The sequence below is a fragment of the Syngnathus leptorhynchus genome, chromosome 17 (assembly GCF_054491065.1).
Source record: "Syngnathus leptorhynchus isolate UIUO chromosome 17, UIUO_Slep, whole genome shotgun sequence".
NCBI classification, from domain to species: Eukaryota; Metazoa; Chordata; class Actinopteri; order Syngnathiformes; family Syngnathidae; genus Syngnathus; species Syngnathus leptorhynchus.
This window is the reverse complement of record NC_141211.1, coordinates 1,326,343-1,345,673: the sequence shown is the minus strand read 5'-3', so window position 1 is coordinate 1,345,673 and position 19,331 is coordinate 1,326,343. Positions and strand designations below refer to the sequence as shown.

Below are 19,331 nucleotides of genomic sequence, written 5' to 3'. Positions count from 1 at the left end.
CATTTACACACTTGCACATTACGAGGCGAGAGAGGATGAAAATATGAGCTCGCACCCTTTCTTTCTTTCTTTCTCTCTGTGTGTGTGCAGCACCTGTCGTACAGGCCTTTTGTCTTCTATAAGACTAACAGACATGACTCAGACGCTAAAGTGGATGCTTTCTTTATCCACGCTGTCTGCACATTTCCTGCTTTATGTCTGTCTGGTACATTTGTGTGGGCAACGGCAAACTTCCTGGCGCTCCCAAATGGAATCCCACGCATTGATGCAATCTGAATCTGCTCTGCATTTTTGAACTCCTCTTTCCTTTTCTTTGTCTCCTCATACGGCCATTAATGGTTTTCCTCCAGGGTGGAGGGGCTTTTCCTAATAACAATGCAGAGCCACCGTGCAAGAACTTCTCCCCGTGGCCTTTAGGTCCGTCATCGATAAATCCATAAACACAAACCTGACAACAGCTCACACTCCTCATTCTATTTCCGCTTTCTTTTCTTTTCTTTGTCTGCTTTGTTGTTTTCCCTGCGGTCTATCCTCACAAGACACATCCTTGAATAATTGCTGTACTTGGTAAAAGCATCGCGTAACAAAAACAATCAAGGAAAAGGTTTATCATGAGGGTGCCAAATTGGTTCTTTTCTTCTTTGTCTCCTCTCGCCGGTCGCCAACGGAGTGCGTAGGTGGCGTCTCGACAAACGCCGCGCGACGAAATGAGTTTGACTTTCACGGCTTTACATTTTCAAGGTGTCAATTGTGTTAATGAGTACTCTATTTTGAGCAGAGGTGTAAATGGCAAATGGAGTCAAAGCCTTGCGCATGCTCCCTGCAATCATCAATGAGTTAAAAAAAAATAAAAAAATCTCATAACTAGTCTACGAGTATTTTCTGACGCATTCTTAGCAGGTAGCCGATATTGCCCGCAACGTGCAAATAAATCAGCTTTTATTGCAGATGATCCGATTTCTACTTCTTCCTCATTCATCACGCTATGAACCAACAGCCACTCTGACCCCAAATCCTGTTAGAGCCTGCCTTGTGGTGACAAATGAATTCCCCTGGGCTACAAATGAGCATCGGAATATATCTGTGAGGGAAATGAGAGGGGTAGAGGGTGGATTATTGGACTTTCAGAACGTCAGCCTACTTCATTAATTCTGCGTTGTCACATTGTTGTTCTTTTTGCACATTCAGCTCCTAATAAGGATAGTCCTAAAAATTCCGATCAGACAGTTTTCAAGCCCTTTCACAAAGTGCAACCTTTTGCATTGCCCGGGTTAGCTTCTTTCACGTCCACAAAAGCCATAGGTAGCCTTTAGTCATTCTATTGTGTCTTCTTCAAGCAGAAGTGAAAGGGAAGAATGGCTGCATGATTAAGGCCATCTTATTCCTCAATGGATGCTCCCACTAAGCTTTATCCTACTGACGGACGGATTCCAAGAACATGAAAGAAAGTCAATGCGTAATAGGAGGGAATTTCTAGTTTTGATGACAAGACAAGCATGTTTGAAATCGTTTGGAATCAATTGGCTGAAACACAATTTCGCACGCATGGGAAAGGGGTTAAAAATATACACGGATGAAGAGGGCGTCATTAGAGATGAATTACAAGCACGCAAATAAATTGTGCTGCATGTGCAGTCGCAGAGGAGAAAGTGTCCATGTCAAGCCATAACTGCTCACCTGCTTTTTTTTTTTTTTCTTCATGTAAGCACAGCGCTAAATGTAATTATGTCGTGTGCGACCACTCCACAGTCATAAATTAGAGTTATGCTCACGTCAACGTGCTTTCCATTTGTGTCCTCACTCTCTGGAAATGTACACGGATGATGCGGCGGGAGTGTGAGCGAACGCAAGTGTGCGAAGCGGGGTTCCCCCCTGGGAGCGCGCTGTGGAGAACCTGTCTGATCTCTGTTGGGGTGGGGGGAGGTAGAGCAATAAAGACAAATGGCTTCTGTAATATCCACATGTGCTACTGGTGCCACAACAAAAGCGGGGAGAGAAAGCAGCTGTGTGTCCGTGTGCTCGGCTTTGTTGCGACACTATTTGTTGGTTTATCCATGACAAAAACCTCAACTGTCGCAACATACAAAGCTTCATTTCTTAGACCCCAATGACTGAAGTACTACTTTCCTATTTAGACATCCGCCTTTTGTTGCACATTAAGAGTTTCAGATCGAGCACCTGTTTTCCTACACGAGTATTTGTGGTAAACAGAACATCCTGCTGCTAATCTTTAATTAAATTCACCACTAATGTCGGCTCTAAAACTAACTGGGCTCAGATAGCGCAACATAATATAAGACTCGTGTTGGCCTGTCAGTGAGAGCTATTACGTGCTCATTAGAAGTCTATAAGGGAAGTTACCTTCATTCATTCCATTTGCTCTGCTCTTGTGATTGCTTCAAAAACAAACAGTCTTCTCTCTCCAGCTCTTCCTAACATCCATATGTAGCTGTATCATCTCATCAACAACCATTCTTGCTTGAAGATAACATTTTGATGATTTAACGTTTCACTTCATTTCCCTTTTTATCCACTTGTTGGTTTTATTTGAGTTCCCTTGAGAGATGTTGACATTAAATTGTTAATTCGGCTCTGGTTTTCAAGACAACTAACAAAGACCCGCCTGCTCTTAGATGGCCACAGAACGTACAGTACGCGTGAGCCGTCATCCCGTGTCTCTTTCTGCCGCTGACCTTTCTCACCCACCAAAGACCATATGTGGATTGTGTCGTTCTCATGGATGCTATCGCCATGACAACGGAAGCAGGGCTGCTCTTATTTTTTTTGCATCTAACATTTCTCCCAGCGGAGTTCTGATGTCATGCGAAGCAAAGAAAATCTTTCTTACAAACGCTCCTACCTTGTTCACCTCGTGCTCATAACCAGGAAAAATACTCTGTCGGTCCTATGAAAAATAGAACTTTGATTCATACTGTATTGCATCAGGTAATGTTTTTTTTTTCTTTCTTATATATAAACAATAGTTCTCAGCTGAGATCGATTAACCAAGATGTCATCAGTAAATTCTCCCCTTCAAGCAGTGGTGCGCTGACTCTCACAAATCCTTCTGCTCTCCAAGCTTTTCAGATGATTTCAGTGCATGCTCTTGTAATTACCAGATCATTTGTTTGTGTGCGCCGATTGTGTGCAAATATCAGCAGTGAGGCAGAGTGGAGATGAGAGCACGCTGATAAGCCGTACAATTTGTTTGTGCCTGTCTACCCACATTATTTGTCCTCATTTCGCAGCAGCTCGTGTTCCAAGAAATACCATGCAAACTACGATAAATAAAACAGACACAAAGCAGCACAGTTCTATACATTAGTGTTTTCACCTATGCTGCAAATATTTTGCTAACGGGCCAGAGCAATCCATCAAGATACAACAAAGTGTCATTTTCTGCTAGCATGCTTAATATCACATATAGGAAAGCGAGTGTTGTGTTGAACACGAGCGACTGATGGTAGAATCAGCCATATGGTGTGCTTGAGGAGAGTGTTAACCCCCCCGCGGAGATCAGGCCAACAATATGGATTTATTCGTAGCGGGCTGCTACTTTGCTTTTGCTCCTCAACACCAGCGTGTTTTCACATTGTTCAAAGACTACAGAAACACAGACACTGCGCCACATGAAAACCAAAATACATTTCAAGTTCAGCAGCCATGCTTCTTCACACCTCAATTTACAATTTAGGGACCTGACCTGAATATGTAATACTCGTGCTTTTACGTTTTGAACACACAAATGATTTTGATTGCAGTTCTAGGAAACACAAAACTGTTTTGAGCCTTCGCAAAGAAAACCATCTAATGATAGAAACTGCTTTTGAAATGACAATATATATCTAACAGTCTGTTTTCTTTCTTTCAGATTCCCAAAAAATTCCTCAATACAAAGTCATCGCAGACCGTTTTGGTTGCAAAATGAGTGGTGAACTCATGTAAAAACGAAATCATCACAGCGTCAAAAAACCTGGGCAAAAGAGACGGTTTCATAAGTCGATCAATGGCCTCAGGGTCCCCAATTTCCTTTGGGATTAATAAGGTATCTGCCTGGTATCTTTGAACGCTCAAAAGAAACTATCCAAAATGAGCAGCCCAACTAGTTTCAAGGGACATGGTGTTGTTGAGAGAGCGGAAAAGATCGCAAACAAAGCTCCAATCCAATTCCCTCGCACTGGCGATGACAACGCCAATCAATTCACCTCTTTGAGTGATCAAGGAGGAATGTTAGAGGACACAGGATGCAATACGACCTCACTCCCACCTTTGGTATCACACAGTGAATCCCACGACAAGATGATCATTTGGGGCTCTGAGCAGCAGTGTTCCGACTCTGGCTTCCGTGAGATCGAGATTGTGGAGTGTCCGGACATAGGTCCATTCTTGAGAAACCCAAATGAAGAAGACGACGACGAAGATGGGGGAAGCACGGGAGAAGGTAAAGATGAGGGGCCAATGTCAATATCCTCTACTTCAACCGCCAGCTCGACTTCAACCGGGGTGAGGAGGAACGACAACGACAGCAACAAAGTGGAGAGCAGAAGTCGGAGGGCCAAAGAGGAATGGAGAAAGAATACGTGTCATAGTACAGAGCAAGTGGGAGGCTGGTGCGAAGAAGAAAACCCTAACGCGGGGAGAGGAGGGCTCAAACAGTCCAAGTCGGAAACCAACGTGTTTGTCTCCAATCTGGCCACAATGAATCTCAGTGGAAGTCTGTCCAGCACCCTGGATTCTACTTGTATCTGTCTGCCCAGCTCTAAGCCCAACATTTGTTATGCTACCTCAGCCCAAACTCCAAGAAGGGCACATCAAGTAGATGACAAGCCTCCACCATTGCGCTATCAGGAGAAACAAGATCAATGGCACAGTCAGGATGAGACACAAGATGAGAGAAGCCAGTACAAAAATGGATCATCCTCTAATGGTGGTGGTGGTGGTGTTGGTGGTCTGGGCCAAAGAAGAAGGGCTGGATTTGAAGAAAGGGTTCTACCACCAAGGCAACAACAGCTCGTCAGACCCCTTTGTCAATCAGAAATGGGTCGAGCTCAAAACCTAGCAGAGCTCGGCAGTCAGGCTTGTGAAGTTGGCCGATCACCCGCTGACAATACCGCAACAGTTTCACAAAGCCACACTCACAACGGCGCAAACAAAAAGCTTACAAAATCATCTCTACGTGAACCATCTGATTTTTCACACCTTTACAACACATGTGGAGTTTTCCAATCCAGACAGCCCAACCAGGCGGCCAAAAAGGAGGTTTTGTTCATGGAAAAGCAGCCAGGTTCAGTGACAAAGACCTCCAAATCTTCCACCATGGAGAGACAACCCCAGACTCAGTTCACCTACAGACGGAATTGCTCCAGTCCCAAAAGAACATTTACACCTCCGCATTCCCCTCTCAGGACACCCCAGGGCTCACCTAACAGGCAGGCCTCAATGTACCTCATCTCTAAGGATCAACGTAGAGGAGTTCAACACCACACCTCATCAGGAGGCAGCCCTGATAGAAAGGCACCAGCTCATGGCCAAGACACTGCTTGCATGAGAACACCGGTTAAGACCAACCTAACAGGAATCCCCAAAGCACCTCTAAACAACCACCAAAGCTCCCCCAACTCAAGCCCCAAAGACAGCTCTCCTTCACCCAAACTTAAACCCAAAGGAGTCCGTCCAAAAATCATCACTTACATTCGGAAAAATCCTCAACCCAAGCCTCAGGCTGTTGACGGACCTTATCAGGTATCGTCTTTACCAGCACGCTTGTCCACATACACACATGGTACAGGTGCAACACCCAGTTCCTTCAAAGATATTCCGAAAGGCCCCTTTAAGCCTGAAAAGGAAACCAGAGGTGCACCAGTACTCAGTGCCTCCAACTTGCTTTACGACAAGTTCCACAAAGACATGCAAACAAATATCTTCCCGTCAGGGGTGTTGAGTAGGAGTATCAGAGCTCCGGGACTTACAAACACCGTCCCTCCGACGCATAACCACAGCTATACGGCGCCCCCAAAGCTGGCCAGCAAAACAGACAACTTCTACGGAGCACACTCGGAAGTAGGTATCTTTTTTTTTTTTTTTTCTGATCACACTAAATACAGTGATAAAGTATAAATATTGGTTTTGTATCCATGGTTTTTAGGTCGGGAGATCCGCCAGTTTTAAAGAGAGTTCTACAGATGACCCACTACAGCTTCGGACAGCTACTCAGACTGGAGGAAGCGGAAGCCTCTTACGTTCTGGCCGAGGTCTACGTTTAGGCTTAGGAGCTGTGACCAGGACGGCTTCCGGCTCAGTCAAAGGCAAAGAATCTAGTCCGAGTCAGAGGTCAACAATTGGCCAACCGATTCAACAAGCCTGCTCAGCAGCCAGCCAGAGGATCCACAATACCACAGGTAAAAAATTTGTCCAATTTCAATTTATCTTGCTGAAATTTGACACACCAAAAAAAGTTGCTATCTGTCTGCAGGAAGTAGATGTAGGAATGCACTGCCAAATATGACAGCAGCTCATTAAAATGCATTTGCTCAAATTCTGCTCAATCCAGTCGTAGGATTTGAAGTTGCACACTGCTCTGAGCCAGGGGGGGGGGGGGGGGTCCTGCTCCAAGAGGCTGCGTCTATGAAGCAAAAATAATTCATACTTGACCCGTTTTCACTTCCCCCTCCTTCAGATTCATTTCGACTTCAGACAATTCGTTCTCCACCTCTGGCACCTGCAGTATATTGCAATATGGCGGTCACTGGTATACTGATACTGGAAATTTGCTCATCAACTAACCACTGATGGGTTGAAATTCCATTTCTCACCTTCATAAATATTTAAACGGCTCTCCCCCTGGGTTTAATATGAAAATCAAGCTATAGTGCACCAATGTCTATCATTTCTCTACATGGACTATTAGCATAGTGCTACTCCGAGTCCAATATTTTTATGATAATCTTTGTGGATTCATGCTGCTTGGCCTTCTGGGACCTACAAGCTTTGAAGTGAACTCCAATTAACTCAATGAACGTCACCATCTTCCTGCTGCATCCATCTCACCAGTTGTACAAAAACTATCCGCACAGCATTGGTCCCCGTTGAGGTCGTGACACACCTGCAGCCTCATTTCCTCTTTCCATTCATCAGTGTGTTTTCAGTCAGCGGCAAGAGAAGCTGTGCTGTTCAGGTTTAAGTGTATATTTGGCCGAATCTATTCTGTCACGACACACTTGAAGAGGAGGAGCAGAAACAGGGCCAGGATGGAAATTGGGACATTTATCTTTAATGATCCACAGTTGCGCACTCGAGAGCAGCGAACTCCAATCTAATACTCGGAGCAATGGGCTAAGAGGCTGACAAGGAGGGAAGAGGTGGCGGCGCAGCAGCCAGAGCACCTTCGCTCGCCATTTTAGCCCAATACCCATGAAATGGTTTTGTTCATGGATTGATGTGTTGGGAGTGGGAGGCCTTCCTGGCTTATCTTTGCAGACAGCAGGGGATAATGTTCTAAACCTTGCAAGACCCTAAGAAGCGAGTGTGCATGTGTGTTTACCACGAGGGGGGGTAGGGAGGGATTCCTCCCTTTGTCCAAGAACAATTACTGTTTTTTTTTTTTCCATCTGTGTATTTTCCCCATTGATTGGCTTGACTGAAGGATTTCTTGTCAAAACGAGCTAAGCTACAAATTGCTCGACGCATCTTAAAACCCCGTGACAATGTTGGCATTAGATTGGGAATGAATTCAGCCTGCAAGGAGGACCACACAAATCCAAAAGCAGCATTTGTAATTCTTCTGTAAAAGTATCAACCGAGCAAAGTCCGGATAGATCAGCACATAATGATGAACGACTTCACTGCAAACAAACAACATACTAGCAGGGTTGCCCTTTCGTAAACATACTGCTACGTAAATCTATTTCAAACTCTTGACACAATTTGTTCTTCTAGCTGACGATGAGGTTTTCGCCCCTGAGGCTCCGGCATCGGCGCAACGATCCCTACTTCCCAAAGCAAGTCAATCAGGCCTTCGCACCCCTGGCTTCAGCTCCACCCGTCTCCCCGTGGGTCGCCTGGCAGCTTTCGGCTTCGTCAGGAGTTCCAGCGTCTCCTCCGCGCACTCCACCGACAGTGACCCCAACAGAGCGACTCACCGTAAGTCAGAACATTTCAATATTCTCCCTATGCGCTTTCCCCAAAGGCAGCACGGGCTGATGCATTTCAAAACACTGCGCCGCCAGCTTTATCACTACACGGGAGTGTCATTAGCATCACCATCTTGTTTTCATTACCCCTTTTATGCCTCATTTGCATAAACACTCCCCATCCACATTCATTAGGTCAAATTTACAGCTAAAGCTGCTTTCTTCTTAATATCTTTTAACACAGCTTCATGAGGGCTTAAGGGCTATTCCAGCTACCGCTAGGAACTTTTCAGCCACAGATTTTTTCCCGACACATGCAAAGATGAGACTAAACATTTTTCTTTTGAACGATTCTGGAGACGTTTTTTTTTTTTTTTAATAGAGCAATAACTCAGCTGGAGTCGCTAACTGCCTACTCATGTTTTATGCTGCAGAAGCACAACATTACAGTACTCCAAGTGTACGGCGCTCTGGTTAGTTGGCTGAATTTGAAATAACGCCATGCCTTTTTAATGTGACCTACATAGCTTGGCTTTTTCTCTCCCAGTTACAGCTGACGTAAGCTCCTCAAGCTCTGGCGTACGTCACGTTCGCCGTTACGTAATGGCTCTTCTCCCTGCGCTTGTTTCATCTCCCCCTCCAATTGGTTGATTCTGAATGTATTTATGGATCTTCCTCAAAATGAATATATTTACACATTTTATACACAAACACCACAACCTGATTTCAAGAAACAGAAGCTTTGTGCAGCAAATTTTGCACCCCCTGTCTATAAATAATTGCATGGTACAAGTGGCGTGTAGTCCAAGGTCTTGTGGGAAATAACGAGCTCGTGAGTGTGCAAGATGTCAACATGACAATTAGAAGGCGAGCGTTGCACGAGTCATCATGGTCTGGAACTATCAGGGGCATCTTTTGACACTGTTTACGTGTGTCGGAATGAGTGTTTGCCCTACCTTAGTTTTCCCTCGTCACGCAGGGATCGTTTCCCCTCAAGGCGCGCTGAGAAATCCGATCAAAGAGCTGTCGGATTGACAGATGAGTGTTCACACATCCTTCCAGCGTTAGTCAACGGACTTGTACCAAGCCGGAACCTCATTCTGAAACAAAGAGAATAGGAACTGGGCTCAGTACCATTGATTCATAGAAAAACCGTCTCATTTGGGTTGGGGATGATACAGAAAGCAGTGATGGTTAAGAAATAGGAATGTGGGTTCCCCCGAGTTGAGGCTCCCCATCATCAAAGCTGATCAACCTGCTGTGATCAATGAACAGCCACTGAGATATTTGGCATGAAATTCATTCAATCTGAAAATTCGATTTCTGCCAACATCGACTGGCCCCTTTCGAGATCAGGTTTCTTTATGAATATGAAGACCGACGGGAAAAAAACACCGGGGAAATATTTCAATGGCTCAGTTGATCATGTCTCAATATGATATGCCTCATCGTTTCAGCGAGCCGTACGAGGTCATTGAAGTTGTCACAAAATCGTTTTGTTGGACATGCCCCCCCCCGGGCGCCACAAAGCCTGTATTATAGATCAGTGGTCGGAAAAGCAATCAAATGTAGTTCACAAACGGGGCCCTAGTATATAAAGCTGTATGTAAGTATTAAATTCTATCAGGTGCGGCAGTATATGTTATCGATTAGCCATTAACACCATCCTGTCGTCATGTATGCGAGAGAGAGAGAGAGAGAGCGATGCATCCGTGCGTGACAAGTACAGTGGGAATACGCTGTTAATTCCGCTGTGATTGGCAGCTTCTGTTACAGAGCTGGGGGGGGGGGGGGGGGGCGACCCCGGCGAGTAAGGCCCATTCGCTTGATGGAAATTCAATAGTCAAAACAAATACAGCATTATCGCTGCAGTCAATCTCCTCTTTAGGCGATAATAAAATAACGGGAGCGGTGTAGCGATGCTGGCACCGGGCGGAGAGTGGATGTGGCACCCCAGATGCCAGCGCTTGGAGAGAAGATCTGGTGTGTGTGACTCATGCTAGCTCACTGTGACCAGATGGTTTGCGTGCGTAGAGTAGAGATGCACACCAAATGAGACAGCCAATTGGATATGGATGCCGCTTGGCAGCAAACTATCACGGCAGCCGTGACGGACGGCGTTGATGCCTGAGCTCACACTTTGTTTCATCACTCAACGTACTGACATTTGATTTTAGATAGTGATGAATTTGATACCAGTCCCTATTTGTAATAACTCATGGAAATGATTTATTCCAATTTTCCACAACAGGGTTCTTTCTTTTCGATCTGAATTTGCATCTAATCTTAGCCACAGACTTGGACTCAGACTATTACTTTGTGTTTTATGCATGCAGCTTTAACCTTGGCCTCCCTCATCCCCCGCCCACCCCAACACACACACCGCTTCCGCCATGCACTGCTTTGCATCCCTAAGCGTTTTCTGCAGATATGTGGTGGAGATATGCTCGGTTATTAAATTTCCAGGCCTGTAAAAGTGCCTCTACGCTACATTAACGGGCACATTTCCACAGCAAAATACATGATAGTGATATTTTAAATCTGCTCAGCATCATGGCTCAAGAGCAAAGACCCCTGCAACTTGAAATTTCCTGCAAATGACAAGGAAAATTGGCTAATTGGCCGAACAAATGATAGACTCGGCGTTAAATTGCGCAACGTGTCGTGTGTGGATGAAGCTGACGTGTGTCTGAGGGACCTCGCGGTGTTTCACAGACAGCGGTGAGGTTAAGCCACAAAATAAGATGGATTTAACATATTCAACTTCGACTTGTGTTCTGGGATCAAGTGAATGCACATTTCCAGAATGGGGATTTGCAAGGAGTCAAGATGAGGCTGCAAGACCTTGCCAATAAATCAAGCATAGCTTTTTTTAATAACTGTGGTGTTTTTCAATTTTGTCAGCGGCTTGCCATCCGAGCAGCCTCAGCTCATCTGTCTTGGTACATTGTTTGCTTCCGCCTGAGCTCAGCTGCTGTGTTCCTTCTGACTTAATCTCCTCCTCGTGTGCTCGTTCCCATCTTGGGCTGCCGTTTTGCCAAGCAGTGCTCTCCATCAGCTTGTCTTTGCTATTCATGAAATCCATTGATCTGGGTTTTTTGGGATCTCTTGTTTATCATTCACATTAAACAGTTTTTGAATCAGAACTTTATAACACCTAAAGAATTCCACATTGTAAATTGTTACTTTCGTTTTTTGTTGTGTCTATCAGGGTACCAGTATAGTTTAGCGGGTATTGACAGAATTGTTTTTTTTTTTTGAGAGAGAGAGCAATAACAGTAATTGTGTTAGATTTCACAAACTATGCCTTCTGTCAGCGTTGCCAGTGTGCATGAGAGCCGATTTAGAGCCTAATCAACTGCTTAATCTGTCACACGCGAGGACAGTGGTGAAGAGCAGGCGTCGCGTCATTATCGATCGGGTACGAGGAGATCGACGAAATACGCAGTGTGAGAGGGTTTACTTGTTTCATAGATTGTGTAATCTATGGGCTTTGAGTGCACTTGCATATAGATCAGAAACAAAAGCTCCTTAATATCTAACTACAATAAAAATGTATAGATATAATACAAAAAAATAATAAACACTAAAAAATAATAATTTTCCTAAAAAATAAAATACACTATAAATAAGATAGAATAATTCAGAATATCAAAATCTGTCTATTCCAGGTCTAAGTGTGAGTGAGGACCCGCCTCTCCATAGAGTGACCGGCGCACCTCCATCAACGGATCACCAGAAAGCCGCGCCATGTCGCAGCAACGCCCTACAACCTCCGTCCACCCCGGCACTGCCGCGCCGATACCTGCCCGCTCAACCAAGAAGCTCCCCTGGGGGTCAGCAGAACCGTAATTTTTTTGATGGAGTTTTCTTTTCACTTCAATGTGTAGTGAGCTACAAAATGAAAATGCTCTGTTGTCGCTCCACTTCAAGGTGAAGATTTGTTCAGAATCCACTTTTTTTCCATTTGAATTAGTTTCTTTCTCCTTCCTCTTTACACCGACAAACTCCCCACTAACCTCTTGATAAGACACTTTTGTTAACTCCAAAATGGTTCCTTGTCACCCCCACACTCACTCCCCTCCTATTTCCCCCAATTCCAAAAGTAGCACATTTCACACTGTTCTAAATCCAGCCACGGATCACAGACACTCCTACACCAAATCTAATCCGACACACAACAAAAGAATTGATATAAAAAAAAAGAAAGTCATCCCGAGTATCATCCCGAGTTTAGGATTGTTTTTCGTCTTGTCTGCAAAGTTGCTTGACCCAGATTCTTGTGAAATATTAACCACTTTGACTTTTGACAGAACTGTTTTCTGACTTTTAATGAAGCTATCTAATATTTTATTTACTTACTGTCTAGAAGTATTATGACCACTCCCTTGTCAAAACAGTGTTGGGTCAAATTTGTTATGTTTGACAGTTGGCAGGAAGGAGTTCCAGCGGAGTTCCGAGGTAACGCGCTCCCTCCCGTCCTCCCCAAAGAGGCTGGCAGTTGTTCCACCCAAACCTCAGTCACCAGGTCAGTCAAGCATTCAAACCCCATCCATCACTCACGATAAACAGAAGGGGCCCGGCTGCATTATTTTATTCTTGCTTAAGTTGCCTTTATTTCCGCATGAGTGCAATTTTGCTGACACGTTCAACAGTAAGCATTTTCTCTCTCGTACTCGCATTTGGAGGTATTGACAGAACCGAGAAGGTGCATGTGAGGCAGTCTGATGAGGAGACTTAAAAAAAAAAAAAAAAAAAAAAAAAAAATGTAATTGTGTTGAAATGTAGCCGAATTTGAGCTAGCAGAAATCCCTCCCATTGTTCCTCGCATCGTTGTCCAGTGTAGCTTTCTGTTGTTGCGTCATCATTCATATGCATTATGACAAGTCTCCATTCATTCATCCCTTCCCCTCTCGCCTCTCGTTGTATCACCCCCACCTCCCGGCAAAGGGATTTTTCACTCATTATCTGGGTCCCTGCCCCTGGGTTGTCATGGAGACCGCTCCCCATGCGTTCATTTGCTGAATGATAAGGTCAAGGCAGTCAAAGTGTGAACCAGGGTTTCTGATTCTTAATATTAACAGGGTATTTTCATTTATTTGATTTGGACTGAGTGATGTTTGCTGTAATCAAATTATTTTATTTTTATTTATTTTGACTTAGTGATTTACTACATGTCAAGGTGACTCACGGGAATAGGAAAAAGAGGATTTGCGTTGCCATTATCGCCATCGTTAAACGTAATCTTTAACTTATTGAAATGAGCAGTTTGTTCTTTTGCCAAAAGATTCAATTAACTTTTGTCGAGTGAGCACAATATCATTAGGTCAGGGCAAAGTGCCTCGGTTGCTACTCATTAGTTTGATGAAGAATTTATGCAGATTCTGTGGAAATATTTTAGAGGTCGTACTTCATCGTTGGCATGAATATATTTATTTTCTCCTTCCCCTCCCTATAGTGCAGTCAGGTCAGCGAGCTGCAGGAGGACCGGCCCGGGGGTCTGCCCCCCCTGGCTCTCCTCGCCGTGTTCCTCCCCTGAAGCTGCAGCAAGACAAGGAAGATGCTCAGCAGAGAGAAGAAGAAAGGAAAGCACAGCAGAGGGAGAAGGAGGAGCAACGTGAGGAGGTGAGAATCAGGGACAACCCGTGCAGGAGCATTGCTGCTATTCTATTTTTTGGGGGGTCACATAAGCTGGAGAGACTGCGCGGATGCTGTGAGCGGCAAGAGAAGCAACTGAGGGCCCTTAAAGAAGAACTGAGAAAGACCTCTATGGGTTTGGAAGCCTTCATCGTCACTACTCAGCATTACTGCCTCAAGGCGAGTGCTCCTTTAATCACATACAATATTTAACACCACGAGGTGAGATTCACAGCACGGTTCCCCCCCCCCCCGAGCGTGATGATTACGAGCGAGATTCTTAGTGAGAGGTTGCGGGAGAGTTCAGTGTGTCACCAAGCATCTCTCTCGCAGCCCTTCGGAGTCGTCTGGAATGATTTAACCCGTGAGGTGAGAGGAGGGACGTCTTTATGGCTGCCGTCTGAGTGCAGCAATCACAAGTCCCACGGTGCACATAAATAGGAGAGATGTTCATAAAAAGGAGCTGTTAGCGCCACATGCTGTCTGTTCCAGTGCAACTACACTTTAAAAGACCGTATGGTGTGGCTCAAGCGTGAGAGTTCAAAACTTTTTTTTGTATTTATCATACCACAACTTTCAACTTGCACTTATTTCCCCCCCTTCAGAATGAAACCGCAGAAGCCAATGAAACAAACTTGCTCCAGGAAATAGAAAAGATCAAAGAGCAAATGGGTGAGTTTATATTTCTCATAATTTCCTGTTCCTTACATTTAACTTGGTTGAGTTCTTTTCTTGAAACACATCACAAAGTGGAAACAAATACTGGCATTTCGGGCTCATTTTGCATTAAGGTCCTTGGAACTATTTCTTTGTAGACCCAAAAGGTTTGGGTTGTAGAAGTTACACTTTATGATTATTCTTGATGGACTGATAATGGGAATATTTTAAAAATTCCTCCCAAAATGACATTTTCAAGAAGTATTCGGTGTGAACACATTGAAAATGCTTCTGACTGATCCCTTAGTGTCCAACTCTGCAAACTGGGAAAGACTCAAACTGGAAAAGTCTGCCGTGGAATCGGCATTCGAACGAGAGCTGCAGGAGCTGCAGGTGCAGCAGGAAACGGAACTGGCCGCCGTGGAGGAGAGCCTACGCAAGTGTCACTCAGCCGAGACGGAACACCTGAAGGCCGAGCATCAGTCGCAAATGGAGGAGCTCAGGACCCAGCAGCAAGAACAGGTGACGAGCATCGGATTTGATTTCAAACATTACTCAAAACCTCATTCACGTCATTGAAAGTCCTCATTTGGTGTTTGTGCTGTGCGTGAAGGTGGAGGAGATGACAGCTCACCACCGGGCAGCCATTCAGGAGCTCAGAGATATGCATAACATCACCATGGCAACACTGCACGAGGAGCATGCCCGGACCATGAGAGGTACGATTGCGTCTCAAGTGAAAAATAACTATTTGACCTTCGGTAAGTCACACAAACTCATTCCTCCCTCGCAGACTTGAGGAAAGCTCACGAGCAACAGAAGATGCTCCTTGAGGAGGATTTCGAGAAGCTAAGGCTTTCTCTTCAGGTATGCTTCAACAACATGATGCTTGCTTTTAGAGCCAAAGCTGGGAGGAAAAAACATGTTTTTTTTTTTGTTTTTTTTCCTAGGATCAAGTGGACACGCTGACTTTTCAAAATCACAGTCTGCGGGACAAAGCCAAACGCTTTGAAGAGGCGCTGAGGAAGAGCACCGACGAACAGATACTTGTGAGTTTTTACGAAGGCAAAATGGTCAGATGAAGGTGCTAGAACTCAACATGTTGCCATGCTAACAGGATGCCTTAGCTCCATACCAGCATATTGAGAAGGATCTAAAGAGCTTGAAGGAGGTTGTGGAGATGAAGAACCAGCAAATACACCAGCAAGAGCAGAAGATCGCAGACCTGGAAAAAGTGGTAGGCTCCCCTTCAAGCATCACTTTCACAAGTCCGACAAATAAATGCCATTGGGACTTTTGAGCAGGCCCAAAAGAATGTGTTCCTGGAGGAGAAGCTCCAACTTCTGCAGCAACAAAATGAAGATCTGACAGTTCGGATTGAAAGGAACCTCACTTTATCCAGGTAAAACAAAACAAAACACCTGTCACTCATTTCTTGTGATCCAATTCATCTCCGATCGTGCTGTTCCTCCAGACAACTGTCCGAAGAGAACGCCAACCTCCAGGAATCAGTGGAGAAGGAGAGCACGGCGAAAAAACGACTCAGTCAGAACAACGAGGAGCTGCTGTGGCGTCTTCAGACCAGCCCGTTGATGTCTCCCTCGTCCTCCCCCCTCCATCGCGCCTTCTCTACCTCCCCCATCCCTTCATCTCCATTGTTGTCATCCTCACCTGCACCTCCACTGGGATGCCACTCCCCCAGCCACTGCCAAGGCTGTCCCCAGCAGCCGCAGTCCTCCTCGCCCTTCCACACGGTCAATCGGAATTACTCGCCCGGCCCGGGCACACCCACCCACAGATCGGCAACCAATCAGAATCACTCACCGGGCTCGTGCACACCCACTCATAGAGCAACGGCCAATCGCAATTCGGTAGCCTGTCTCACTTTGCAGAGATAAAAAAGTTGAACTTATTTTATTTAAAATAATAAATACGCTCTCCTTGCTCTCACCGAACGTGAAATGTATTATGTTGTGTCCGCGATGACATGTGAAAATCTTAAACGCAAAGGTCATGCAAGATGACTCATTTGAGTCTTGACACGTAGTTTCAGAATGAATTCACTTTCCAGATCCACAGAGAGAGGAAGTGGCAAATTCCTCCTGTGCTCACAACCCAAATGTAAATTCCCAAACAAAGCGCCTTACTTCCGCCATTTCACCAGCAAAAGTCCAATTTTTATTCAATATTTGTCATTTTTAATTGGTTGAAGGGAATTCCTCTGCCTCACCAAGATGGAATGGATTGTCTTTCACTTACCGTGGCACCTCTAATCAATTTTGGCACACTAACAATTCTTCTCAAATGTAATCATTTGCAGTTTAAAAGTCAAATATTGACAGAAAAACAGTTTTTTAGCTTTGACTTGCAAACAAAATCTTGACACATGAGCACTGAATGATATCAGTGAACTCAACTCAGTCTGGAAAGTAATAAACAATTTAATAAATAAAAAAAAAAAAAAAAAACGGAGTAATCGCTGGTTCTGATACTACCTCTGAAAAGAAGATTCCAGCTTCGGTGTAAAAGACCTATTTGTTTTGCTCCTTAAGCACGCATGCACTGTGAATGTCTTCCAGTCTTATTCTTGCTGTAGTTTGTTTGCCTATTTATTTAGCTAACTTTAGGACGGAAATGAATAGTACAGGGGAGAGAGAGTCTTGAAATGAAAACAATAAGCTAGAAACAGTGGAACCTCCAAATTCAAACTTTGATTTTGAAAAATGAATTCATTTGTTTCAGCTTGAATTATTTGTTATGAGAAAATTGATTAGGAGCTCAGATTAAATAGGGCTGCAAGATTATAGGAACGTCTTCTCTCAATCTATAAAACATTATAATGTTGAAGTCAGCATCGACTTGGGGAGTGATATTCTTCAAATAACATATCGAAACTCTATTCTATGTTTCCTGAAAAATTAGAAGGATCTTCAAAATGTACAGCTTTTTTTGACTTTAGGGGTTCCACTGGCTAAACTTCAGTTGAACTCTTTGTGAAGATTATTTTAAACTCTTCTTAAAAGAATATTTGAAAGGAAAAAAATGATGTTTCTGCTTTATCAGAACATGCGTTTACCAGTAAATGTTCTCAACTTTTTCAAATTTCGCAAGCGTTTCAAATGGTATCATTCAGGGAATTTCACTTCTTTCCAATGTCTTTGTTTTATAGCTTGGCCTCATTTTTTTTCTTTCTTAAGAAAAACAAATGCAATAGAAATCAACCAGGATTGTAATGTACTCACACTTCAGCCTCAGGGTGCTCATTGGGGCTGCTTTGACCAAGTCATCCTGATGATTTTCAATCCATTGACACGCCCTGTTAAAGAGCGGAATAGGTATTTAGTCTTTGCATGATAACAAACTGCTGTAAATAAACTTATTTCAGAGAGAATGATGAGACAAAAGAGTTCTATGAGGGCACTGGTCATGTGTTCTTTTACAGCAGGCAGTGGGGGGGGGGACCTACACATGAACTAATGATACACATTTGTTCAACCGTTGCCATTTAAAGATTGTAAAAAAAAAAAAGTCCCCAAAAGATTACCCACTGCCGTGTTACAGCATTTCGAAAGACATGATATTTCTGTGTTGCACTTTTCTTTCTCAAAACAAACTGTAAAGTTGACGCTAATTAGCCATACCAGCACTTTTAATAGCCATGAAAAGCAAAGTATGTCATGACGAGGAACTACGAGGTTGTCGTTTTTCTACGGTTGGTAGACAGGGTTAAACGCTCTTAAAGAGAGGAATGTGAACGGAAAAAAAAAATAAAAAATTCTTTTGGATGACAATATTAATTGTACAAAAACTGCCAGTCACTCAGTCACTGTGTTTTCAAATATTTACAATCGTACTTCAGGGTCACTTCAGGTGTAAAAAAAATAATAATACCGTTTACAACAACAGTTTGCAACACTATCAATAACAGCTACATATAATTTAAACAAGACCTGACCAGTGTGTCCTGTGGACATCTGTATCTCGCTCTGAATGTGGAGGGGGAGAAAAAAAAAAAAAAAAAAAAGTCATGTATTTTCTACCATTCACGTGATTTGATGAAACAACCTCTTGTGGAAACAATACTGCATTTGTAGCAGCCATTTATTGTCAATATGTAGCACTTAGAATGAGACAAGTCCTAATTGTCTTTTACACAAGGGTTGCATTTGTAAATTGTGTTTTGTTTGAAAGCACTATTTGGCTTTTTTGTAATTTTTTTCCTCACTAATTCAGTTTCAAGGTAAATGACACCATTTGGTCCTGAGAGAATGAATGTGTTGATTCTGGCTCTGATTGTATGTTTGAATGTAAATACATTTAGCACACAACTTGTGTCTTAGTGCACCAACAAAGTAATAGAAGCATGCTTTGTCAGTCTTTGCATTGAACTTCTAGCATTGTGATTGATGGTCGACATGTAGTTCCAAAGAGCAACTTGATGAATGTCATTTGAAGACAAATGTAGACGTTTGGAAATTGCTCCTCCGTTGTGTTAGAATAGCTCTCACAAGAATTAAAGTTGACTTGAACATTCTTCCCGTCTCCTTTTTGCACTTGTTGAATTTGGGTTTGGCGCAATTGCAACTTACCGGTGGACGTGATACCTGCCTGTATCTGCAGGTATTTTGCTCCTGATCGTCCATTTCGATGCTTCATTGGATCTTTTGAAACAATTGATTTGGTTATTTGCATCGTGCTGACTTGGAGTTTGCAGCAAGTCGGCGTGCTGATTTCGAGTTTGCAGCAAGTCGGGCAACGGACAGGTGCTGGGTGAATCAGGTGAATGTCATTTACAGATTCATCGGTTCTGTTGTTGCATTCAGGAACTTTCGGAGTTTTCGATATACTTTTGCAAATTGCGATATTTTAAGATTTGCATTCTGATTGCAATATTGAAACTGAGCGCTA

At 43.8% G+C, this 19,331-nt stretch overlaps 1 protein-coding gene and 1 long non-coding RNA gene across 4 annotated transcripts; one reads left to right on the top strand and one right to left on the bottom strand.

Moving 5' to 3' along the window:
- The first annotated feature begins 4,089 nt into the window (after positions 1 to 4,089).
- mtus2a (microtubule associated tumor suppressor candidate 2a) lies at positions 4,090 to 16,321 on the top strand. Of its 2 annotated transcripts, none has more exons than XM_085936146.1 (15): positions 4,090 to 6,060; positions 6,146 to 6,398; positions 7,936 to 8,139; positions 11,801 to 11,965; positions 12,559 to 12,657; positions 13,588 to 13,754; positions 13,821 to 13,946; positions 14,372 to 14,438; positions 14,731 to 14,945; positions 15,037 to 15,142; positions 15,217 to 15,290; positions 15,374 to 15,472; positions 15,541 to 15,660; positions 15,728 to 15,825; positions 15,898 to 16,321. In XM_085936146.1, the coding sequence occupies exons 1-15, from the start codon at positions 4,090 to 4,092 to the stop codon at positions 16,319 to 16,321; spliced, it is 4,188 nt and encodes a 1,395-aa protein (XP_085792272.1). The 2 variants fall into 2 exon arrangements, with proteins under 2 accessions (XP_085792272.1, XP_085792271.1); XM_085936145.1 differs by having other exon boundaries at positions 15,725 to 15,825.
- Positions 13,562 to 19,213, bottom strand: LOC147042887 (uncharacterized). Of its 2 annotated transcripts, none has more exons than XR_015068716.1 (3): positions 19,013 to 19,213; positions 17,666 to 17,739; positions 13,562 to 13,670 (listed from the first exon to the last, which is right to left on the bottom strand). It is a non-coding gene; the product is annotated as an uncharacterized LOC147042887 (long non-coding RNA). The 2 variants fall into 2 exon arrangements; XR_015068715.1 differs by lacking the exon at positions 13,562 to 13,670 and adding an exon at positions 14,036 to 14,166.
- Between the last annotated feature and the right edge of the window lie 118 nt (positions 19,214 to 19,331).

Bases quoted from the DNA above. Each gene is read 5' to 3' on its own strand.
- mtus2a (XM_085936145.1), top strand. From the start codon at position 4,090: ATGAGCAGCCCAACTAGTTTCAAGGGACATGGTGTTGTTGAGAGAGCG. The intron at 6,061-6,145 runs GTAGGTATCTTT...CATGGTTTTTAG, and splicing joins TCTACGGAGCACACTCGGAA to GTCGGGAGATCCGCCAGTTT. The intron at 15,291-15,373 runs GTATGCTTCAAC...TTTTTTTCCTAG, and splicing joins AGCTAAGGCTTTCTCTTCAG to GATCAAGTGGACACGCTGAC.